At 47.6% G+C, this 25,566-nt stretch overlaps 1 protein-coding gene across 1 annotated transcript in view; it reads right to left on the bottom strand.

The window, feature by feature from the left end:
- dock1 (dedicator of cytokinesis 1) overlaps positions 1-25,566 on the bottom strand; it is a 201,741-nt gene that overhangs the window by 129,463 nt on the left and 46,712 nt on the right. Inside the window, exons 13-22 of the mRNA XM_047032175.1 lie at positions 22,205-22,330; positions 21,920-22,044; positions 19,567-19,665; positions 19,071-19,143; positions 13,803-13,906; positions 11,117-11,300; positions 5,612-5,709; positions 3,679-3,768; positions 2,468-2,568; positions 1,815-1,943 (exon numbers count right to left, since the gene is read on the bottom strand). Coding sequence (XP_046888131.1) covers positions 1,815-1,943; positions 2,468-2,568; positions 3,679-3,768; positions 5,612-5,709; positions 11,117-11,300; positions 13,803-13,906; positions 19,071-19,143; positions 19,567-19,665; positions 21,920-22,044; positions 22,205-22,330 — 1,129 coding nt within the window. The remainder of the gene's footprint in view (positions 1-1,814; positions 1,944-2,467; positions 2,569-3,678; positions 3,769-5,611; positions 5,710-11,116; positions 11,301-13,802; positions 13,907-19,070; positions 19,144-19,566; positions 19,666-21,919; positions 22,045-22,204; positions 22,331-25,566) is intronic.

The raw sequence follows: 25,566 nt of genomic DNA, 5'->3' as shown, positions 1-25,566 counted from the left end.
CCCCAACATTGAGTTGCAGATGAGTGTGCGGGAGGGGGGGGGCAGGCCATTCCCAAACCAGGCCAGTCACCCTGGCCTGGTTTGGGAGTTAGAGGACAATTTGTCCTCCAGTCGAGGGAGAAAAGCCAATCAAATTCAACACACTCAATTAGAGTGGGGGTCATATATCTTCCCCTGCTAGTGCCCGTCCGCCATCTTTATAACATTATCATCCATTTAACACCCTCCTCTGCCAATTACAAACGTCCCCTGAGTTGGCACACTGCACGACCTTTAGCTTACCACCTAGATCTGCCACTTGCAAACTATAACATTGTACAGTAGACTGCAAGTTAAAAACATATACAGTCGTATGCAAATGTTTGGGCACCCCTGATAATCTCCATTACTTTCATCTATAAATTGTTGGGCATTTGGATGAGGAACGTCTTTGTCATATATATACACATACGTCATGGACAGTGATATTTTAGCAGTGAAATTAGGTTTATTTGATAAACAGAAAATATGTCATACGCCTCATAAGAGAATTAGACACTTGCATAAATTTGGGCACCCCAACAGAAAATTCACATTAATATTTAGTAGAGCCTCCTTTTACAAAAATAACAGCTTCTAGATGCTTTTTATATCCTCTGATGAGTGTCTGGATTCTGGATTGAGGTAATTTGGACCATTCTTCCTTACAATACATCTCCAGTTCAGTAAGGTTTGATGGGTGCCTAGCGTGGACAGCCCGCTTCAAGTCACCCCATACATTTTCAACTCTATCTTTGTCTCATCAGTCCACAGCACTTCCAAAATGAGCCTGGCTTGTTCAAATGTAGTTTGGCAAACCTCAAGCGAGGCTTTTTTTGGCGCGTGTGCAGAAAAGGCTTCTTCCGCATCACTCTCCCATACAGCTGTTCTCTGTGCAATTTGCACTGAATGGTCGAGCAATGCACAGTGACACCATATGCAGCAAGATGACCTTGCAGGTCTTTGGAGGTGGTCTGAGGGTTGTCCTTGACCATTCTGACCATTCTTCGCCTTTGCCTCTTTGTTATTTTTCCTGGCCTGCCACTTCTGGCCTTAACAAGAACTGTGCCTGTTGCCTTCCATTTCTTAATGACATTCCTCACAGTGGAAACTGATAGCTGAAACCTCAAGGATAACCTTTGTAGCCTTCCCCTAAACCATACTGCTGAACAATCTTTGTTTTTAGATAATTTGATAGCTGTTTTGATGCCCCCATTTTGCCACTGTTCAGAGGAAAATCAAAGAGAAGCACAACTTGCAATTGGCTAACTTAAATACCCTGTCTAATGATTGAATGCACCTTTTTATGGAATTGAAGGCTTAACGAGTTAATCAGACTAACTATATGTTGCAGTTAATCAGCATTTAGTAGGCAGAGGTATTCAAATCAAATAAATGATAAGGGTGCCCAAACTTTTGCACAGCCTTTTTTTCACATTTGATTTAATTTCACACAACTGAATACTGCTACACCAAATATCTTTGTCTGGAAAATACCCCAGCACTCAGTGTTAACTAGAAAAGGAATATTATAATATTATATTGATCTTTTTTGGTGAAGACAGGAAATGATCATGCAGCCTCAGAGGGGTGCCTAAACTTTTGCATACGACTGTACATACAAAGATATATATATATATTTGTATTATTATTTTTATATTTTTAATCTGTAAATAATATGACATGATGTTTAACGTCTTAGTAATTGACAAGAAAGTGGGGTGGGGGGGGTATGTTTTATGACAGCTGTAAGTTACGCTGTGAGCTTGTGGAGCTGTGTGAGGGTTTGGACTTACTGGTTAAACAGAACCCTGGAGCGGACAATGAACTTGAAGATGTACTCCAGAGACCTCATGGCCCTCAGGAGCTGGTCTGTCAGCTTGTCTGCATTCTCCACATAGTTCTTCAGAACCTTGGTCAGTTTCCTACATCAAGAGGATTGTGCACATGGACAGTGTTAGTCTACATCTAGAACAGGGGTGTCGAGCTCCGGTCCTCGAGGGCCGCTGTCTTGCATGTTTTAGATGTTTCCCTGATCCAGCTCACCTGATTCGAATGAATGGTCGTTATAACAACCCTTTTAATTGAATCAGGTGTGTTGGAGCAGGGAAACATCTAAAACATGCAGGACAGCGGCCCTCGAGGACCGGAGTTCGACACCCCTGATCTAGAAGGTTCCATGCCTGCGACACGGATACAATAATCTGGGTTAATGTCACCAGTTAACACAGTTTAGCTGCCACCAAAATGAACCAAAACATCAAATAGCTTGGTGGTTCGTGAAATGAAACAGGCTTGAGGACACAGACATATGATGTGATTGTAATAAGGGTGGTTAGCCAGGATTATCCCTCAGTGATTCATCCTCTCCTAGCAGACTCTGCCACATCACTGTAAGCCTTTTCTGCTCCTTATCTTTGAATGCCTTTTATCGTGCTCTTTGACTCACGTGTAGGCCAGGGTGGCGCTGAAATGCTTGCGAATGTAGGTTTCAAGGACAGGGTTGAAATGCTGGAACTTTCTGTCAGCTATGAGCCCAATTATGAACACCTGTCAACATGAAAATAGAGACACAGTCATTCAAACATAACCCAGTGAACAGTGGCAAACACAGACCTTTTATTCCTGAACGCACAAAAAGAAAAAAGAAAAAACGGAGAAGGATTTTAGATTGTGAGTAATCCAAAGTAATTTCCTTTTATATTCTTTCCAGATAATTCTAGCACACCATAGGGTGCACATTTTCAGTCTTTTTTTGTCCATCGAGGAGGGTGCAAGCATTCATTTCCCTCCGGCAAATGAAGTTGTATCATGAAAGGTACGGGGATCAAAAGAAGAAGAGGGTCCATCAGAAATGGAGTCCCTTTGATGACGACCAAGACACGCAGGGACGGTGATTTAATAATAGATAAACGAAATGGACCTTGAAAAACGGCTGACTAATCTATTCTTCAATTTAAGATTGTAACTAAGTGAGTTTCAGCCACCTTGAAGATGATACGGGCCTACTCCACTGCAGGGGAGGGTGGGAATTACTTCTGATGTTATACCTGGAATATGTCTATAATACTGTATCTACACATTATACTCACTGACTGAGTAAACTATAATAGACAGCAGACGGTCTAATTAATTCATTTGGGATAACTAAAGTGAACTGAATGTAACCAATATACAGACTAAAGGGACAATAAGAAATAAACGGTTGTAGAAAAGCAGAAATAAGTACGTTCTGTGAAATGCATTTTGGGGAACTTCAGGTAGGGGTCCCAGTTAAGACAGGTTAATTAAAGCCCAGGATTTGCCTTTGGCACACAGTCAACATTCTTTCCAGGTATTGAGGCGCATTCTTGGCATAGTTTCCTAATCAGGCATGCCCGAGGCTAGGCAGCTCCAGCATCAGACAGAATGTGACTAAGTCATAGATTACTCGGCTACACAAAAAAGTAGCGAACACACTGTACGCATTCAGAAGTATTTGTAATGGAAGATTTATAAGGCTGTGATGATCGAATGCACTTATGATCTGTACTTAAATACATGAAATACATTTTTTTTTAAGCATCTGCTATAAATACATGAAAGTGTAAACAAGTGAAAATAAAGGTAAGCCCTGCATAGTGCACACAGTGAATCAGACTGTTTAAGCAGGGCGTTTACCAAGGCATCAAACACCAGGGTGTCGAAGGTGTCGCTGTCAGAATTCTCCATCATGATGTTGAAGAGGGCATCCAGGGTGTCTTGTAGAAACTTGAAAAACAAGACACACAAACACATGAGACACTGAGACAGATCAAGTCGGTCGTGGGCATGTGTCAGTCAGTGACATCAGTGGATGTTCTCTTCCAGGGAAACTTTCGGGTAAACAGAGACGTGACATGCTGTCGGTGTCAGAGACGAAACTAAACCAAATCGAACAGTTTTGGGATGACAAATTCATTTGGGAAAATAGAAATTGCCCAATTCCATTCTCTGCCACTTCAGATTACATGGAGCCATCTGTAACTAGCATAGTCATTTGAGAGCAGGAGAAAGCACTTGTTAGGATGGATAAAGGACACTCAGGAAGCACAGCTGGTGACAAATGACACACGCAGTAACACATGGCCCAAAGGCACTTCAACAACAAAACCTTGCATTTCAACTTAATTCGCATCAAGAGGCTCATGTATAGGAATCACAATAAGAGAAGGATGTCAAGCACAAAAATGTCAATGACAATTGATATCTCTGCTATGACAACTCATGTTGATGAGAGGCAGTGTTGAATTTCAAAATTATTAAGAGACGGAAGACTCCACTCCTGTAGAGGCTGTGAACGAGTCATCACTCACAGGCCATTATCACAAGTAACTTGGTGGGGTTAGAGTTAGAACCTGACCACCTCCACCCCACACACACAAACACCAACACAACTCTCTGAGAGTAGCTGCCAACATGTCGTCGATATGACCTCAGGCAACTTTCAACTTTGAGAAACCCGCCGCGCCTTCAAGGAAAAACATTCCAACAAAAAGAGGCAGAGACATTTCTGAGGGGCGAGTGAGAGCACATCTGCTTATTATGATCCTGTCACCGTGCACACTCAACGCTTATTATGATCCCATCACTTGAAGTTGCCTAACGAGAAGGGGCGGAGGTGTTTTGGGGACAGAAATATTAACTCTTGGGACGATGTGAGACTAGGACACGAGTAATAATCCCTCTGGTTTTAATACCCATCCAGCAAAGCTATGAAAATGTGTCCTGAAATGCCACAGTGGAGGTGAGCGCAGCACCTGAGAGCAGACCTCTGTACGTCTGCGTACTGTCTTTGGGGACTAACGGCCCGAGCTGCCCTGCTGATAGCGGTAATCACCCCCCTATGGTTTAATGAAGAGAGCCCAGCTGTGGTTGAGTCCATCTGGGCGATCGAAGGTCAGAGAGGGAGAGAGGGAGGGGGAGAGAGAGAGAGAGAGAGAGAGAGAGAGAGAGAGAGAGAGAGAGAGAGAGAGAGAGAGAGAGAGAGAGAGAGAGAGGGGGGGGGGGGTGTGGGAGTGAGAGAGAGGAGTGAGTGAGATGGAGCGAGAGAGCGGGAAAGAGAGAGAAGAGAGAAAGGGAGAAGGGAGATAAGAAAGAGAGACAGTCCTCAGTATTTTTCCAACCCGTCTCCAGACTGATTTATTTAACTACCTCCCGCTGGCCACTTAACAGGCAGGCCTATAATTTGGAGACGGGGGCTCGCATTGCGACATTGCACACAGCCCGCCCCATTTCCATTTCCGGGCTGTTGCCAGCCGTGGAACAAGCTCCCGTTCCTGCGATGGTGAGCGGGGAATTAAATCAATTTCGGGAGCCGCTGCCAAAAAGGAAGGAGTTGTCTGGCGTCGGGATGAACGTGTAGGGTCGCTGATTAGGATGTCTGTGGAAGCAGCTGCTAGCGGCTGTTAGCAGAGCCGTCATTAGCTGGGCTTCTCTGGCTGGGCATTACATTGCAAAAACACTAGCGCAGACAGAGGGGAAAATAATAACCCAGATTAAAGCGCCCCCCACCCAGCCCCACCCACCCAGAAAAGTGCTGCTCTGAGCTGGAAGGTGTAGGCTGCGGGCTCACCTTGACGACCTCACCCCCCTCCACCTTCATCAGCTGACACAGGTTCTGCTGTAGCAGGCTGGTGTTGGACCGCCACTTCAGCAAGCCCAGCAGGTCCACTAGAGAGGAGGGGGAGGAGGGGAGGATGAGAGAAAGGATAAGGGAAGGGAAGTGAGAGAGGGAGGGTGCAGAAAGGGTGAAGGAAGGAGGGAGGAGAGAAGGATGAGGGGGCAAAATGGATGAGAGAGACAATATACTTAACAATGACATGCCAGTTCCCTCCAGCACAATTCACTCAACTCAATTCACTGATTCTAGCCCTTTCCTGAGAAGATGAGAGAAGAGAATGTTCCATTAACAACAGTCCAGCATGAATAACTTTTAAGATCATCATTCGCATCACATACGGTTTAACGTATAAATCAGCTCCCAGATTTACCAAAATAGTACTCCACGTCAAATCAAAGTGCATAAAAGAGTTTTATTAGATACTCTGAATTTAATCAAGGAAAATGATTCAGGTATAAGGAGGAGAAAGACAGTGTAATTCCTGTTTGGGAGTTGGGCAGTAAAGTCGCGTTTGAGAGACGGTCAGACTGCAGGGCTCCAATCTGAGTGACATCTCAGTTTATTAAAACACCTTCTGTCACATGTGTGCACATCATTGTCAATCTAGAAGTCCGTTTCACAAATGTGTCTGGAAACAGGGGGGAAAGCCAACATACAGAATCATTTAAAATTCAAACTAAGATGGCAGGACGAGTTCAGCTCTGTGGAAAATAAATTCTGCCCCCACAAAACCCCCCTTCTCACCACCCCCCCCAACCCCCACGGTGCACCCCCTCTCAACACCCCGCCCCCACCCACGAGCCCCTTGAGCACCTCCCACCATGCCCAGCTCTGGGTCCTCCGGCCCCCCATCTCAGAGCACAGAGCCCATCAAGCAGGGCCACGGCGGGATGGAGTATCCTCTAGGGTCCCCGGCCTATCAGAATCCGTCACAGGCCTTATTTGAGGGGGGGGCGGGGGGGGGGGGGGGGGGGGGGGGGGGGGGGGGCTCTGACACCTGTGGCTCGGGGACGAGGGGAGACAGATGGAACATAACGAGGATGAATCATCAGGCGGCACCGGGGTATCAATGGGGGGGCAGGGATGCGGAGAAAGAGAGAGATATGACTCTCATGTCTGCTCCAGTATGGGGATGTGTGGTACAGTAGGGTGCTTGGGACTAACCCATGCCCCAGGAGGCCTCCCTGCCGCTGGGCTTGCAGCTGCGGAAAGACTGGTCTAAGACGGAGGGAGGAGCCTTCGGAGCACAAAGAGGCTGATACAGGGATGTGGGAGACGGTGGATCAAGACAAGATTTTGACTCTTTGGGATTGACAGAAATGTATTTCAACAACCCTTTTTAATAAGATTAAAAATAAGAAGAACCTTTTGCATAAAAACTGTTCTGAACTGGACGCCATTTAATAGACTACTACAGCACAAGCCTCATGGTGTAATTAAACTTAAAGAGCTAGACTTCACTAGGCAAGGCTAGGCAGGGCAAGGCAATGCTGGGTACGCTATAATAGACTATGGTACAATTGATTAGGAATCACACCGAAAACACCCTGGACTAAGATGGGCGCCACACCTTCAGCCCACGGGCCTTCAGTGACGGTCCACACTGCTCAATTTAATGTGATTTAACACCGTGTTTTGTCTCCGAGTGGGGAATTTGAGGACTCTGTGTCATGTGTGTGTGTGAACCTGGACGCCCATGGGAAACAGCATGCAAGTGTCATCCTAGTTTCCTTGTGCTGAGGAAAACAGGTGTGAAGCACCCACTGGAGGGGAAGTAAATACCCCAGGTGGAGGTGGGACGAGTTCAATGCGTGTTCATGAAAATAAACAAGCCAAATCATCTGTGTGTGTGAGAGAGAGACAGACAGAGAGAGAAAGAGAGAACAAGCGAGAGAGAGAGAGAGCGAGCGAGGGAGAGCGAGGGAGAGAGAGAGAGAGAGAGAGAGAGAGAGAGAGAGAGAGAGAGAGAGAGAGAGGGGTGGGGTGGGAGAGAAAGAGAGGTAATTCTGGGCAGACGTGTTAAAGAGTCTGTCGCCAGGTTTTAATGAAGCCAGATCCTGGCTCGGGTGCTGTGGGAGACGAGGGGGGAGGCAGGAGGGGCTGCCCTTTATTCAAATAAATCCAAGTATCTCCCTGTGATCTGAAGCGGGGGGGGGAAGACATCTGCCTTCCCCTTTTTAATCAGACTCAGCAGTGACAAGACTGCCTGATCCTTGGACAGCCCACTGGCGCCTTACAGAAGAGCTGCCTGAAGCAGCAGGTAAAGATCAGGGGCCTCATGTATAAACGTTGCGTACGGACGAAAAGCTTGCGTACGCTGGTTTTCACGCATACGGTGTGATGTATAAAAATGAACTTGACGTGAGATTGTGCGGGCTGTCCACAAAGTCTCGTGTGGTACTGTGACGTGGTGAATTCGAACTGAAAAGTGCTGAAACTCACCAAACATTACAAAATTAAGTTTCCACTACAGTTACTGTCATACGTCTACGAAGTTCAAAAAACATAATTGCCTCCGCTAATTCTAGTTTGATCATAGATGTGGATGATTCTACGGTGGCCCTGAAGTGCAAACCATACCGCCTTATATGAGTACATCCCCCAAATGAAAACACTCGCCCCAAATACGAATCAACTTCCCCCCAATGAAATAGGAAAATGCAATAGTCTCTGGCTCATCCATGACGAATGATTTAATAGAAATGTTGTAATTTGTCAATGGTTTAGTCTTTTATTTTCAATTGGAATCTTTTACAATGTGTATAGAAATGTAGGCATACATTAAATGGTTCCCCGGGTGGTACACCCCTGAACCCCTGTTCCTTCTGTGCTCCATGTTAGAGACTGCTGTAAAGATTCATTTATACTACTTTGCGAGGTGCACTTCTCAGGAGTAAATCCTAGCGCGAAACTGAGATGAGTAACCTAAAATAATAACACATATTAGCCGGCTTATCAAACAGTAGCAACTAACTACTGTTAGTTGCTACTAACTATGTGCAATAGGCCATAGTTTATTTGTGCCTGCAACAGAACATAAGGTTGTTAAAAACTATAATATTAATGACTATAAACTCAAGTATAAACGACCGTCCAAACAAGAGAATGCTCCTGAATAACTAGGTTCTAATTGGGATACATTACTGTAAATTACAGTAGGCTACTTCTCAGCGTGAGAAATGTGAGAAATACAAGGTGTTGCGTGAGAGCGGGTAAAGTGGTAGAAATGCGTGAGCGAAACTTGGAGCCCTGCATTAGCTGCGATACAGACTCTGAAAACAGCGAAAGCTAGAACACATTGTATATGTAAAGCCTGTATGTGATTGCAAATCAACTAACAAGGAACAGGGAAATATGCCTAATTCTGAAAGAAAGTAGGTACACTATAAGCTAACACACGCAATGATACAAATCATATACATCTCAACCTAGATGTATTTCTCCTGTTCAGGAGAATACGTCATGGTTTCACACACTGGCGCGGAAGGGGGAGCAGGGGAACTGAATTAGGGTTAACCCTAACCCTAACAGGGGAACTGAATTAGGGTTAACCCTAACCCTAACAGGGGAACTGAATTAGGGTTAACCCTAACCCTAACAGGGGAACTGAATTAGGGTTAACCCTAACCCTAACAGGGGAACTGAACTCTCCCAACACCGGCCGCATGTATCAGGGTACGGGCGTGACATCACACGCAGGTGCGCTTTTCTTGAAGACACACTAGCCTACAGCTTTTATCGCTGAGGTTCAACTGCCTGTTTCAGCGCATTAAAAGTACAGTTTTTCTTCATGCCAGTATCGTACCGTTCCTAAAAAGCCAGCAGCGCAGTACGGTACCAGTACTGGTATACCGTACAAGACTAACACGCTCCCACACATAAACCAGCCACCCTGGAAGAGGCCTACCGGCTACTGTGTGTTTACCCTCAGGGTGTGTGTACCATTAGGTGTGTGTGTGTACTCCTAGATGCGTGTATACCCCTAGGTGTGTGTACCATTAGGTGTGTGTATCTCTAGGTGTGTACAATGCTAGGTGTATGTGTGTGTGTTTGTGTACTGCTAGGTGTGTGTGTGTGTGCTGCTAGGTGTGTGTGTGTGTACCCCAAGGTGTGTGAATAACCCCTATTCAGAATAGCCTTGTCAGAATACAAACCTCCTCCTCCGGCGGAGATATCTAACAACGCCAGATCTGGAATCCTGAGCAACCTCGTTATCGGGCCTTTTGAAAACACCTCTATGTGTCCCTTATTGAGACCAGAGGTGGAAGAACAAACACGCGAGCAAACTGCTTTTTCACAGAGACAATCGGAGTCCCACAGTCTACATTAAAAGCCTGACTAAATTGTTGCTGTGTTCTGTAGGGCTATAAAACCGTCATATTAGCCCAATCACTGGCAGTTAAGGGCCTATAAATCAATTGGGAGTTAGGAAGGGAGCTGGCATTTCCCTTCCTCCTCAGGCTCTAAGCTCCTTCCTTAGGGAGAGGTTGTTGCCATATCTTACATCCCGCTCCTATAGGGATTAGTGTGTGTGCGCACGCATGTGCAAATGACTGGGTATGTGAGTGAGCGTGTATGTGTGTGAGCGTGTGTGTGAGTGAGCGTGCTTGTGTCCGCCTGCTTGGGATGAACATAATCGATGGGGTGCAGATGGACACTGTGGTGCGGGGGTGAAATGTGAACCCTCTGCCTTTTCTAATAAGAGGACAGTACGCATGGGAAGAGCTGATTTAATACACCACAGGCCTTCAGCGCTCTGCAGTATCACCTGGGTTATTTACGGCTGGAGGTGGCGAGGGTGGAGGGGGCAGGGGTGGAGGGAGGCTGTAGGGAAACAAAAAAGCTTGAAGCTTTCAACCGCTTCATAACATAACAGCAGATTGAAAGTAAAAACTAAAAAATGCCTTTGTGGTTGGTCATTCGGAAAGGTTTCTGCACCTGGCCAGAACAAAGTAAAGAGGTAAGAAGTCAGGAGAAACTTCTGTGATAAGTCTTGAGGTGGTGTGGTTGTGTGTGTGTAGGTGTGTGTGTGTGTGTGTGTGTGTGTGTGTGTAAGGGAAGACAGCTTTGCCTTTGCTAGAGAGTTCTAGTGCTGCATACAGCTCTGTATGTGACCAGACTATAATGTGCTGTACTTACACAATATCGATTCACTACAATGGCCGACACCCCAAGGGGGCTTTCTTGTTCTTCTCTCTATTCACTCGACTGTTTCAAATCATCTTTGCGGCACTTATAGAAACAATCCACTCCACATTCACAACATGTGGATGGGGAGGGGGGGGGGTCGATAGTGGGGGAGTAAAACAATAACTATTTGGGCAGGGTTGGGGAGGAGGGGGATGGGAGATTGGGAGAGAAAGAGAAAGAAACAGTGATAAATAGAAAACAGAAAGAAAAAAAAGGATAGAGCGAGCAGGAGAGAAGGGATGTGTAGGCGATTCAGTTGATATCTACCGTTCTGGGTGAGCTTGGTGGAACAGACCAGCGTGGAGATCTGGAAAGAGTCCTTGCTGATGGTGCAGTTCCCCAGCACCTGGGTGTTCTTGCCAGTGGCCAGGTGGCCCTTCTCCTCCATCTCCAGCTTGGTGGCCGGCAGGCTGAGGTACAGGGACGAGTCCTCCAGCTTCTTGGCCTCGGCCTGGTGATGTCGGGACACACACACAGACGAGTCAACATGGTGTCTAGCCTTGGGAAGCTACTATTCATGCTGCCCTTCATCATGATAGAGGGACAGTCTACTAATCCTTAACTACCCCCCTGACTGATAACACCAGACAGAGAGAGACAGGGAGAGAGTGAGAGAGACGGGGAGATAGATTGAGAGACAGGGAGAGAGTGAGACCTGGGAGAGCGAGTGAGAAGGACCAGGGGAGAGAGAGTGAGAGAGACCGGGATAGGGAGAGTGAGACAGACCAGGATGGAGACAGTGAGAGCTAAACTGATAATTGGAAGAGTTTTCTCACATCAACTTTTTTAATTAACATCAATAGGAGCGGTGACGGGGGACGAGTCGTTATATGGGAGCCTTAATTGGAAAGTAATTAGATTTCGACGTGGGGGTTAAGCCAGGGATAACACAGGGGGTATATAGGAGGAGGGATGGGGCTGACATAGGGGGTATATAGGAGGAGGGATGGGGCTGACACAGGGGGTATCTAGGAGGAGGGATGGGGCTAACACAGGGGGTATATAGGAGGACGGATGGGGCTGACATAGGGGGTATATAGGAGGAGGGATGGGGCTGACATAGGGGGTATATAGGAGGAGGGATGGGGCTGACACAGGGGGTATATAGGAGGAGGGATGGGGCTGACACAGGGGGTATATAGGAGGAGGGATGGGGCTGACACAGGGGGCTGAACGCACACAAGACATACACTTACAATGGACACACAGGCACTGGCGATGTGCACACATATTTAGAAGACGCATGTACAGCGTGTTCGTGCGACACCTACACCACATGAGCCCTGTCTAACTGTTTGATAGATATCTAGGCATGCGTACAGGCAGGTGTTATTTGTGCTTTGCATACTATGTGTAGGTGTAGCAGAGCAACACCTGCACACACCTTTGCACCTAGTCTTTAGGCTAGGGAGGGAGAGAGCCTACAATAAGGGATTGCTGTTTCAAAACTCGTTCTGTGCCACGATGAACAGCCTCAACACTAGAAGCGTTGAGCCAGTTTTCTCAACTTGTTGTCGAAAAATGAACTGGCTTTGGGTCAATTTGTCATTCATGTTCGTGTTGTTAGTCTGTGATTATTTCCTTTGAATATTGTGTATCATATTACTTTATTGTCATTCAATTACTGAGACAATGAAATGCAGTTTAACAAAAGCCACCTCAGCCGGGACTCAACCTCACAGTCCCTAAAGACCTATTACATGCCATAGAATCGGTCGGCATGCTACTGAAAATACATGTTTATATCTTAACCAAGATGTTAATCTGTAAATATTTCAATCGTACAAGTGCTTTCAGTTACATCCAGTTGAAAGAATAAATGAAAAGAAAGTGAGTTGTCCTCAGTCTGGTGTTAGGCTACTGACAACTAAAGAACACAACGCAGACCCACTTCTTACAACATAATAACTAAACTTATATAGGCAAGGTTACCCGCAGTTTGCCACAATTAAAGATGCAAGACAATTATAACATGGTGGATGAGAGTCCAGCCACAGCTTGTTTGGCTGTTCATTTTAGCAATTGGAAATATGTACTGTATTTTCCGGACTATAAGTCACACTTTTTTCATATTTGGGCTGGTCCTGCGACTTATAATCAGGTGCGACTTATATACCAGAATATATAATTGAACATGTTTTTAAATGTTAATTCATACTGACTGACAGGAACCGACAAGTTCAACGGATTCAGTGATGTGGAATGAGATTGGGAGCTTAGTGAACTAGCTTACTGGTAACTTGCTTGTTGAACTCACTAGCTTGTTATGTTAATTTAGCCTCCAGGTATGTTCTTTATGCTTTTGTGTAGTTGAATAACTGTTGTGTTACTTTAACCTACCGGACACCTGTTCAGCCTGTTGTTCTGTGTGCTATTGTGTAGTTGAATAACTTGCCTTTCCAGATGAAATGTCTGTTCTGGGTCTTGGATTTTGTGAAATAAATGTCAAAATAAATGTCACTTATAGTCCAGTGCGCCTTATATATGTTTTTTTCCTCTTCATGATTCATTTTTTGACTGATGCGATTTATACTCCGGAGCAACTTATAGTCCGAAAAATACGTTAATGGCACAAAACCAATTTCGGATCAACGATCCTTGATGTAGCCTAAAGAGCTAATGCGTCTAGGCGTGCAGGTGTTTGCAGGGGTTGCTGTGCTGTGCTGTGCTGGCATGTCAGCTATGCGCAGCACTAATAACGCCTGCCTAGACGCACGTCATGTTATCTATCAAACTGTAAGGTGTAGTGTTCATGTGCCGTTTTCTACAACTCGCCAAAGTACACGTACTTCACCCGTAGAAGGTACGCCGTGGATGCACCGTGTGCAGTTGTGCTTGTACGGATAAAGGCCCATACTGTGGGTTTATTCGTGTGCGTGTCTGTGTGTGTGCCTGTGTATGCGTTGATGCATGTGTGTGTGTGGAGGCTGGTGCAGGGCCCCAGGGGGAGTACCTTGTACACGATGAGATCGTGCTCGCCGTCTCTCAGTGTCGTGCCGTCGTACCTCATCAGCTTGACAAACGACAAGGCGAATATTTTCTCTGATTTGTCTTTTGCTGTGGGAGGTAGAGAGGGAGGGGAGGAGTCAGGAGGAGGAGGCAGCCATCACTGGCCATTACTATGTTCCCTGTTCACCCTGTGTGGATTTGCATTTTCTTGTATGAGAATGGAGAAAAAGTCCTGGGGAAAATGTGTGTTGTGTGTGTGTGTGTCTACAGAGGGACAAGGCCTGGGCTAAGCTCAGCTGTCAGATAGCCCTCACCCTGCTAAACCACGACTACTCAGTAACAAACAGCCAAACAACAGCCCCATAATCCCTGGTAGAGAGAGCATGGATCCGTGGGAGTTCACCGTGACCTCGGCGAGAGCTGCTTGTGTCTCGTGTCCTGACATTTCATCCTACCTGTCAGATTGCCCTTCCAGGGCTTAGGCCGAATCCCAATACTCCCCCATACCCCTTACCCTTAGTTTTGAGCGTTCCCGTGAGAGCTAGTGGTGTCCCAATACTCTTTTTGAGCTAGGGGTAGGGCTAAGACTAAGGGGTATACACCCCTTAAAACCAAGTGGAGCTTACTTGAAACCTAGGGCTATGTGAATACTGCGCGACCGGTAACAATGGCGGCCAGATCATCCAGAGAGTCCGATAAATGTAATATTTTAGGCTTAATTAATTGATGAAAAAATTATGACAGTCTTGTTTTATGTTATACAGTCCTGAACATATATATTTGCAACCATTTTCCTCATTGAAACGTTTTTAAAAAATCGCTAGTTTGGTACGCTAATGCTACAGTGCAGAATTGCACAACAGTCCTGCATTTCTTTGACTAGCATGTCTACAGTTTTAAGTAAACTCCATTAGCAGCGAATTTCATTTAATATCAGTGCATAACACTACTTGCTTTGGAGATATCGATACGTGCTAGATGGCGTACCTGTAACCAAGTGGCGTCCCATTTCTTAGGGATATGTAGCCCTTACCCCTCAGTTTCGAGGGGCAAGGGCTAGGGGTAAACTAAGGGCTAGAGGTAAGGGCAAGGGGTAAGGGGGAGTATTGGGATTCGGCCTTACTGTGCATGCACACATCAATATTGCGTCATTTTTGTCACGCTGTAAAAAAGGGGTGGAACGGTACATGCATTTGTATTGAACCGAAACGGTACGGGCGTCACGCTTCGGTGCATGAAATTACACAGAGAATACACGGTATAAAAATAAATAAAACTTGGGTGCAAATTAATTAATGTAATGCGCAACTACTGTTAGATACTCGTGTTCTTTAGGGACACCTAATCTGTTGCCCCGCTTTAGCTCTGAAGCTCTGATTGGCGCCGCCGTGAGTCAGAGATAGCTAGCCTAGCAGCACCAAGGACGAGTATGGCGAGTGGTGGCGACCCACAAGAGATAGAGGATCCGCCGGCCTCTTTAAGATTGGGTCTGGGAAAGTTTGGGAAAACTTCGGTTTCCCATTCAGTTACTGTAACTGAATGGGAAATACATCCAATTTCCCTGAATGGGAAATACATCCAAACCTCAGAGAAACTGCTTCTACTGGTCGCAAACAGCAGGGGTAGACTGCGGGGGGCGGTAAAACAGGTCCTGAGAGTTACGTTTGTATGCGCTGGGGTGACGGGACGTCAATGCATTCATCACGGCGGCGGATCAAACAAGCTCGGATTTAGGTGCGGCAGGATGTGATTCATCGGAGCGTGTGGCGCGTTTGATCTGCATAAATCCTCTCATTGGTTTCCTGCCCGCAGTTCTGGTGCTGAATGATGGAGGGGGGGGGTCGTGTGTGAATGTGTGTGTGAGTGTGTGTAAGTGTGTGTGTGAGTGAGTGAGTGTGTATGGGGGCAGGGCAGGTAAACAACAACCCAGAGCAACGGGAGAAGACAGGAACAGCCTTGGGAATTGGAATGCATTCATTTTGTCCTGTCCAACACAGCTGCTCACTGACCTGGTGTGAACTTTGAACTCTGGGGAAGATTGTCGTTTTCATGTTTGTTGTTGCTCTCCCAGACTACAGCGCATGTCAATCTCCCACCCGCCTACACGCATACACACTCTAACATGACAGGACATGTACCATCTCCAGCATGACTGGGACAGTCTCTCTGGTAATAAGCAGGCATGAGTGTGATGGGAGCTGACAGTAGCAGTCAGAGTGAGCTGCTGTAGAGCTGTCTGCTGGTTGAGGACCAGAGCAGGACGCTGGGTTGCAGTAGCCTGTCAGGGCCCAGGTCTTCACTGTCATCACTGTCTCGCCATCTGCCATCGCTGCAAAGTTCAGCAGTGGCTGGGAGCACAGTAAACGCAGGTAGGGCAAGCTGAGGGGGAGGGAGGGAGGCTAGGGTAGGGTAGGGGGGAGGAATGAAGGGAGTGAGAGAGAGGCTGGGGTAGAGGGGGAGGTGGGGAGAGAGAGAGAGAGAGAGAGAGAGAGAGAGAGAGAGAGAGAGAGAGAGAGAGAGAGAGAGAGAGAGAGAGAGAGAGAGAGAGAGATTGGGGGTCTAGGGGGAGGTGGGGAGGAAGGGAGGGAGGGAGAGAGAGAGGCTGGGTTAGAGGGGGAGGAGGAGAAAGAGACCTATAGGCTGGGGTAGAGGGGGAGGTGGGGAAAGAGAAGCAGGGGAAGAGCGAGAGGATGATGCGGAAGCAAGAGGAGAGAGGCTGAGTCAGAGGCAGGGACACCTGTCTGAAACCCACTCATACATCTGAAGGTTAAGTATTTCCCTGGTGAAAACCAGGGCAATGCTGTCTACGCCCCTGCAAAGCAAACCCAGCATGTTTTAAGAGCACAGTCAGCACGGAACTTTCTATTTGGAGACAGAAATAAAATATGAATGACGCCTGTCTAGTAGCCGGGGTGGCCAGCCTGGATCCCGGGTTCACCTCAGGATGTTTTCCACGACCGTCAGATAAGTTGACGTGTGACTGTCATCGCACACTGTTCCTAGTGGGACCTGTTCAGGGCTCCCAGGGAGCGATGTGGAGGGAGAGGAAGCGATGTGGAGGGAGAGGAAGCGATGTGGAGGGAGAGGGAGTGATGTGGGGGGAGAGGGAGCGATGTGGAGGGAGAGGGAGCGATGTGGATGGAGAGGAAGCGATGTGGAGGGAGAGGGAGCGATGTGGAGGGAGAGGGAGCGATGTGGAGGGAGAGGGAGCGATGTGGAGGGAGAGGGAGCGATGTGGAGGGAGAGGGAGCGATGTGGATGGATAGGGAGCGATGTGGAGGGAGAGGGAGCGATGTGGATGGAGAGGGAGCGATGTGGAGGGAGGGATGTGGAGCGAGTGGGAGCGATGTGGATGGATAGGGAGCGATGTGGAGTGAGAAGGAGCGATGTGGAGTGAGAGGGAGCGATGTGGAGGGAGGGATGTGGAGGGAGAGGGAGCGATGTGGATGGATAGGGAGCGATGTGGAGTGAGAGGGAACGATGTGGAGTGAGAGGGAGCGATGTGGAGGGAGAGGGAGCGATGTGGATGGAGCGATGTGGAGGGAGAGGGAGCGATGTGGATGGAGAGGGAGCGATGTGGAGGGAGAGGGAGCGATGTGGAGGGAGAGGGAGCGATGTGGAGGGAGAGGGAGCGATGTGGATGGAGAGGGAGCGATGTGGAGGGAGAGGGAGCGATGTGGAGGGAGAGGGAGCGATGTGGAGGGAGAGGGAGCGATGTGGAGGGAGAGGGAGCGATGTGGAGGGAGGGATGTGGAGGGAGAGGGAGCGATGTGGAGGGAGGGATGTGGAGGGAGAGGAAGCGATGTGGAGGGAGAGGGAGCGATGTGGAGGGAGAGGAAGCGATGTGGAGGGAGATGGAGCGATGTGGATGGAGAGGGAACGATGTCGAGGAAGAGATGTGGATGGAGAGGGAGCGATGTGGAAGGAGAGGGAGCAATGTGGAAGGAGAGGGAGCGATGTGGATGGAGAGGGAGCGATGTGGAAGGAGAGGGAGTGATGTGGAGGGAGAGGGAGTGATGTGGATGGAGAGGGAGTGATGTGGAGGGAGAGGGAGCGATGTGGATGGAGAGGGAGTGATGTGGATGGAGAGGGAGTGATGTGGAGGGAGAGGGAGTGATGTGGAGGGAGAGGGAGTGATGTGGAGGGAGAGGGAGCGATGTGGATGGAGAGGGAGCGATGTGGAGGGAGAGGGAGTGATGTGGAGGGAGAGGGAGCGATGTGGAGGGAGAGGGAGTGATGTGGAGGGAGAGGGAGTGATGTGGAGGGAGAGGGAGCAATGTGGATGGAGAGGAAGCGATGTGGAGGGAGAGGGAGCGATGTGGATGGAGAGGGAGCGATGTGGAGGGAGAGGGAGCGATGTGGAGGGAGAGGGAGCGATGTGGATGGAGAGGGAACGATGTGGAGGGAGAGGGAGCGATGTGGATGGAGAGGGAACGATGTCGAGGGAGCGATGTGGAGGGAGAGGGAGCGATGTGGAGGGAGAGGGATGTTGGAGGCAAGGGCGTAGGTTTGGTCTCAGCTTTGGTAGGGACACTTAAAACCACAACTAAGTTTAACTCCTCAAGATGCCTTCACACCTGCCGCAACATAAACAAATGAATTATTGCGGACTTGTCTGACATCCCAAGACCAGAAGACAAGATGCCGCATAGCCTGGGTGGAGGAGTTTAATTAAAGGACACGGGAGCTCACTCGGTGTGAGAGACTATTGAAATAACTATTGAAATGAAACTTGTCTGGTTCACTGTGAGAACATGCATTATTTTGGTTTCTGTGGAAAAAACTGTGTTGTGCAGTCTTTAGCCTGAAATGGGAGGACTTTGTATAAAAGGTGATGTAAGTCTAAATGCTGAAAACAAAATGTATGAAAAAGAACTTATAAAACTTGTATGTTTAGAATGTGCACTTTAACCAATGCTGAATGACTAATCTAAAGCTGTTGATAGGAAACTCAAAAAGGAAAATAAATTGTTGTCCCAACCATTGTTGGAGACGCTGTATAAATGATTTAATAAGGTGATTTGGGGAGTCAGGTGGCTGAGCGGTTAGGGAATCAGGCTAGTAATCTGAAGGTCCCCAGCCCCAGTTCGATTCCCGGCCGAGCCCAAAAAATGATGTGTCCTTGGGCAAGGCACTTCGCCCTACTTGCCTCGGGGGGAATGTACCTGTACTTACTATAAGTCGCTCTGGATAAGAGCGTCTGCTAAATGACTAAATGTAAATGTGATTTGAACACCAAATTTGTTAACTCATTTATTCAGTCAGTACTCACAGTCCTGAGATGACCGGTGTCGGAAGGTGAATCGCAGGTGACTTCGGTTCACATCTTCTATGGGGATGGCAACCTTGTGCAGGAGGGGGTGAGAAGCATATCAATGAAACCATATAGCTCGGTAACACACACCTGATCACCCACATACATACACCATGATGGAACAGGTCCCTCAAAACCAGGAGAAATATTCCTGTCCTGACATGAGAAATGGGACGCGCTCCTTCTGACCTTCACTCGTATGAATTGGAAATATCCAAATGTTTTGCTTCTCATTACACTTCTAATCTGCAACATGTCCTTTACCGAGAAATATTCATCCTTGGACAACGATGAATGTTTCTGAACTCAATGATTTCTTCGCCCAGTAAACCTATAAATAATTAACTTGAACTCTTGAAGGATTTGGCTTTCATTCCATGTATGGTAAATAGGTGTGGAAACAGATTCCTTGAGCGTGTGCAGACCAGAGGTAGGAGGTCCTGGAGAGGCTCACCTTGATGGTTTCAAACCAGCGTGGCTGCTTGACCTGGTAGTAGATAACAGACTTGTACTCCATGATCCCGTCGTCCCCAGCGCCAGGGAAGATCACGTTCTACAGGAGGGGAGACGAGAGAGCCATGCGTCACCTGAGGCCTTTACATGAACCTTTACATGAACGCTGCCACACTCTGCTGAGTGTTGGAGGTGTGTGTGGTGTGTCATCTACGGCTGCGGGATGTGAAGTGTGTTTTGAGACGTAACGGCTCAGAGCCACCGCTCTGTCCAAACACTGGACGCTTTCACAGCAGGCAGCAAACAGCCTGCCACTTAAACCTTCCTGGAAAGCTTCAGTGGACCAAAAAACGTAACACTCAAAAACACTGGTGGCCGTGGCGTTACACATGAAGGGCAGACTGTCCACCGTCCTACAGTGTGTAGCTAGATAACAAACAGCCCCTGACAGCCGGCTCCAAAGGAAAACATACATGAGAAACTTAACACTGAAGAGGGAGGGGTCAACTGCTGCGGTGCTGACTGTGGCGAACACTCACTCATCGCATGTGGCATGCATGTATTATTATCACTCAGACAGGGAGACACACACACATCTCACCTCTCTCTTTCTCTGGTTCTCTTTCTCTGGTTCTCTCTCTCTCTGACTCTCTTTTCCACATCCCTCTCTTTCTGCCTCTCTCCCTCTCCATCTTCCTCTCCTCCAACAGTTATGGCCGGCGCACGCCGATGACACAGTCGGGGCTAATGGCGTGTTAAAGTGCAGCGATTATGAGGATAACAGGCTGAGCCTTCACCTGCCGCGGAGAGCAGAGCTGGGGCGCAGGTGGTCACTGCTGCTGGGGGGGGGGGGGGGGGTTCTGAGCTACACCCCAGAGCTTGTCTAGTCTTGCATGTCCATCTCTGTCTGAGGGCAAAGGTGCCAGTAAGTGCTTGTGTTTGATTGCTCCTTGTCAAAAGAATAAAAGGCATCTTTAGACAGTTGGTATGACTGTCACAGGTAGTTGTGTGAGTATGTGTGTGTGTGGTTGTGTCTCTTAATGAAAGTCAGACTCCGATCCTGCCTCCTCAAGCATAATCACAGGAAACGACATGGCCCTCATCTCAGATGCAATTCTCTGGCAGCCAATGCCCACTCGCTCAGAGACTGCATTCACCCAGAGCGGATTCTGTCATGTCCCTGGGGAGTTGGCAACTTGGAGCAGAAGTGTCTATGAAGACGTGTGCTCCCTCCCGGCCAAGGACAGCGCAGGCGAGACACCAGTGAGCCTGATTCATGTTTGTTAATCCGTGTAGAACAACGTCAGAGACTCCCATTACTACTGCCTAAAGGCAGCAGCACTGAATACGAAACACAGGGGGGGGGGGGGGGGGGGGGGGGGGGGGGGGGGGGGGGGGGGGCATGAATTTGCAAAGCCTCCAAGGAGCTTTGTTTTTCAGAGTGGGGGCAAAAAATTAAAGTGTGGTTTATCTACTCATCTCTACAGCAGGAAGTCTGTCATAGTGGTAAGTGGCCCGTTTAGCTTGGAGAGGGAGCCAGCAGTAGAGCTCATCACCAGGGACTGCTGTACGGCTCTTCTCATAAACAAGGGACTCGCTCCGGCATTTCCACTCGCCCCTGGGGAGGAGGGGTGGCTGGGACTCATTAACTAGTGCTGCTTTTCCAATCTGGAACTAACTGCGTAATTGAAGCAGCTGAGACTGATGAGGTAATCTGCACCTCACACGGGGGGGAAGATCCCCATTAGGCTGGGGTACTGAACTGAGAGAACATGTAGGGATGACAGAGAGAGAGTAATATGAAAGATAGATGGAGAAAGAGAGAAAAAGAGACAGAGATGAAGAGAGAGACACTGATTCAAACCAACACTGTTAGAAAATAAGATGGGCCATGGACCTCACTGGGTGAAGGTTTTTTTTACAAGTCCAGCAACTTCCTTCCCAGACCATCAACTTCTTCCCAGACCATCAACTTCTGGGACCAAAAGAGTTCATTTTTCCCCTGACAATGAAAGTCCTAACATTGGTCTGGTCAATCAAACAACAGGCACCGGATGTTCAGCCTCTTGGCTATGACAGGCTGAAGTGCCAAACAGCCTGCCTCATCTTTTCTGACTCTGTCCATGTCAGTTTGATGGCCTAAGTGCAGTGCTGACTTAACAAGACTGCAGCTAGTGCCGCAAATGACTGGCTTTCCAACTAAAAGGTGATTTTCCACACTTTGAAGACAGGAGCGTTGAGCATGTAGTTTTTTGTGGGGGGTTGTTTGTGTGTCTGTGTGTGTGTGTGGGGGGGGGGGGTGGCGGGGTGACACACGACACGACTAATGTTTAAAGAATCATCAAAACTCCTACCTCCAGTTTCTTGCCATCTTCGTCATACACGGACATGGTGACCTCCACATTCTTGGGGGTGGTCTTGCTGCCCTTGTCAAACTCGCCCTGGACCAGCGTCACATAGATGTCATTGCGCACATCACCTTAGAAGAGATGCGGAAAAAAAAATCAAAGGAAGACTCTGAAAAATGTGCATTCGAAACAGGTGTGTGTGTGTGTGTGGGGGGGGGGGGGGGGGGGAGTCACCAGCAGAAATGGTCCCTGAGCCCTGATCGGGGGCGTTCCCGAGGCGGACCTCCTTACCTGGCATGATGATCTCAGGGAAGCCCATCTTGCGTGCCACGGCGGTGGAACGGTCGACCAGGTGAGGGAAGTCCTTCCTGATCTGGTGGATGTCTCCAGGAAGTCGCTTCAGCGTCACCCACAGACCTGGCAGAGACCACAGAGATGTGACATCACACAGCTAACGGCAGAACGCCTCCATCAGAAGATGGAATAATTCCTGAAAACCAGCTTCCTTCTACCAAAGTTCAGAATTCACTCAAAATCTCCAGTCTAACATACAGTGACCTGCAAGAAGACCTCAAAGCCCCATGGAGTTCCTCATCAAAGCCAGCTTCCTTTTAAACATCCCATGACATGCTGTTTTTGGATGCTTTTATATAGGCCTTAGTGGTCCCCTAATACTGTGTCTGAAGTATCTTTCCCGAAATTCAGCCTTGGTGCAGAATTACAGCCACTACGAACAGTCCCACAATGAGCTTTCCTCAAGACGTGCCGTTTCGTTGCCTGTAGCTTTAAATGCTATGAGGAAGAAACAGGCATGGCTAACTGCCATGCTTCGGTCATTCTCAAGCCATGATGTCTCGAGAAAAACCCATGTCGCGCTCGCACGGTCGTAGCTAATTTTTTCGTTGGTGTAGTGAGGTCAACAAGACCACACAGAGCCAACATCTTGCCACACCTGAAGAGTGATTCAATCACATCAGACAAACCTAATCAGCCCTCGTGACACCCTCAGTATGCTGATTACCCACCGAACGCTGATGCAAAGGAACCATAGAATTGGGGGGGGGACAATATCAGCCGTCCTGCTAGCTTGCAAGCTTCAAAGAGCCTGCTTGAGACAACAAGTCTCCAGCAACCATTTGCTATCAGTTTTGGCGGATGAACAAAGAACATACATTAATCAGAACTTTTGAGGAGAGTTCTTCAGACTTCACCTTTACCACAAGAGTACAAGGTGGAGAATTATGAGAGGGATATTTGTGTCATGTTTGTTACTTTGTTTTAATGCTGTGTTCACTGAAATCTTGATTCTAGTAACTACTCCTTCTTCCTGAAAGATAACCACGTCGTTCTTGGTATCTACACAAAACTATCATTCAACTATATTTTGTAACTGTATCAAGATGTCCAGAACAATATTTGAACAATGTTATGAACCAGCCAGAGACCAGAAAACACCTTTGGTAGGTGTGAAGGAAGAAGGGGGAAGTTGAGAACCCAGCTTCCCCCAATCAATGTCTGACCCCAGACAGGGCCTCCCTCGAACTCTGAACTGTATAAAGCTCTAAGATGACCATCAATCTCTGACTCCCACCATGGCATGAACGCCATCAGGATTGGCGTTCCAAAGGACGTCGCCAAGCTTCTCCTGAGATTCAACTTTATAGTCAACGCGACACTATCTGGACGTTTCAACAGAAGAACCAAAAACGCAATTCTAATTGCGACTTGACTGAGATCCCGCAGACTCAGTCACATGCAGCGCAGCCGCGCTTTGACTTTAGATTCTTCAAATGGGCCTTTGGCGCGAACCGGCCTCAATCTCATTGATCAACCCCATATCAAACGTAACTATGGCTAACGCTCTTTCCTCCCCGACATGGCATTGGCGTGAGCTCTGTTTATGATTTGTAAGGATCTAATCATTGACTTACCATTTTTGTATTTCGCTAAGTTAAACCATTTCATTCTGTTCATTGAAACCAATATCTCATATCAAACCCATAATCTAACTTGTTCATAAGATCTGTTTACCTTACGTGAATACATTCATTGTAAAGATATTTTGACGTGCGTGTTCACTAATGTTACAATTGGCTCTACACTTAGAACAAATTCATTCCTAAAGATGAGACTGATTATTACATATTAAACATAGGATCCCTTAATGTCCTAAACCAAAATTAGGGTGGTGCCCCGAGACTTTATTATAGATTCAGTCTGTCTATGGTAACACAAGGAAACCCCGCTACATTGGAGGGCCAAATTCTCTGTGCGGACCAAAGCAGAGAAAGGGGAGGTACCCCCCTGTTGGGACGTCACAATAGGGGGATTTTAAAAATCGAGCGTTTGAGCTTTTTTTCTCAGAGGCGGAGAAGACTACTGTCGGAGAAATTTAGGATGTAACGTTATATTCTGAACATACTGGTGCTAGCATTCCTTACCAGCAGAGAACCCCCTCCTGACATGACCTATAAATGACACTAGGCTTACGTAAACAAACTGACCTAGGTTGACCATTAGCATACTAGAGGTGCAATACATGTGTTAACCTTATCTGTGTTGAGGGAATTATATGGTCAAACCTAGGGTCAGGGAACTCTGTAAGTTTCTATGTGCACGCGCACTCTACCTCTGGGATCGATCATATTGACCTACTGATATGCAGGAGGGGGACTTTTCACCAATAAATGGTCTTACATGACAATTTGTGAACGAGACAAACTTAATTTTGCAATCAGACTTTGTCTCTTTGCTGGCAAGCATTAAACTATTGTACTTTCTTTGATTCCAATGACTCTGCGCATTACTTGATAAATAAATTATCTTATCAAATAACCAGGGCTTGGTTTACACGTATCGAAATTTCGAGCCACTGGGGGACCAAAGGCAGGCTAGGGGAACTCATATTAATGTTAAAGAACCTCCTAAAGTGAAGTTTTCATGTCATGGGACCTTTAAGAAAAGTAGGCCTGCTTCCGGTATAACTTTAAAATAGTTCAAACAGGGCGCTAATTGGAGGTTGGGTAAGTTAAATAATTGGGCAGGAGACCCACACTCGGAGATGGCGGTCGCTCTCTAGGTCGGACTAATTTTCCAACAAAGGGCTCTCATTTTGAAACAACTGGACCTGCAGGGGAATTTAATGGGTCTGTTTTTTTTTGGGGGGGGGGGTTCTTAGAAATGGAACACAGCTGAAAGGAATGGTGTTCTCCTGGTTGCGCTCTGCTTTAATGAGAGCAGAAACACTGCCTGGTGGACTGTCAGGCGCTGAACTGGACCTGTTATAGCAGCTCCATGCTCATTCAGTACACACACACATAAACACACAGAGAAGGCTATGATGTATCCCCCACAGCACAGGACATGGTGCCCATTAAAGCTGTTCGCTGCATGCTGCATGATAGAGAGGAAGTGCTTTTCCGACAAATGCTCGGTGTTGTCAGAACTGACAGATTCCTTGCTCGCACCGCAGCTCGAAAAGTCTTTTGATATTCAGGCCTTACTCACACTTCATGCTGCTCCCGGGAACTTCCCCACACTGCCTCACCAGCCCCCCCTTGCCGGCCTAGTCAGAGGCTTAGTGCACCTGACATTCATCCAGCTACCTCCTCAGCTAACCCTGACCCTCCTGGTGGAGCATGATGCTACCGCCC

Source organism: Hypomesus transpacificus, chromosome 13, assembly GCF_021917145.1.
Source record: "Hypomesus transpacificus isolate Combined female chromosome 13, fHypTra1, whole genome shotgun sequence".
Lineage (NCBI taxonomy): Eukaryota > Metazoa > Chordata > Actinopteri > Osmeriformes > Osmeridae > Hypomesus > Hypomesus transpacificus.
Note: the sequence above shows the minus strand (reverse complement) of the source record. Positions and strands in the feature narration are given on the sequence as shown.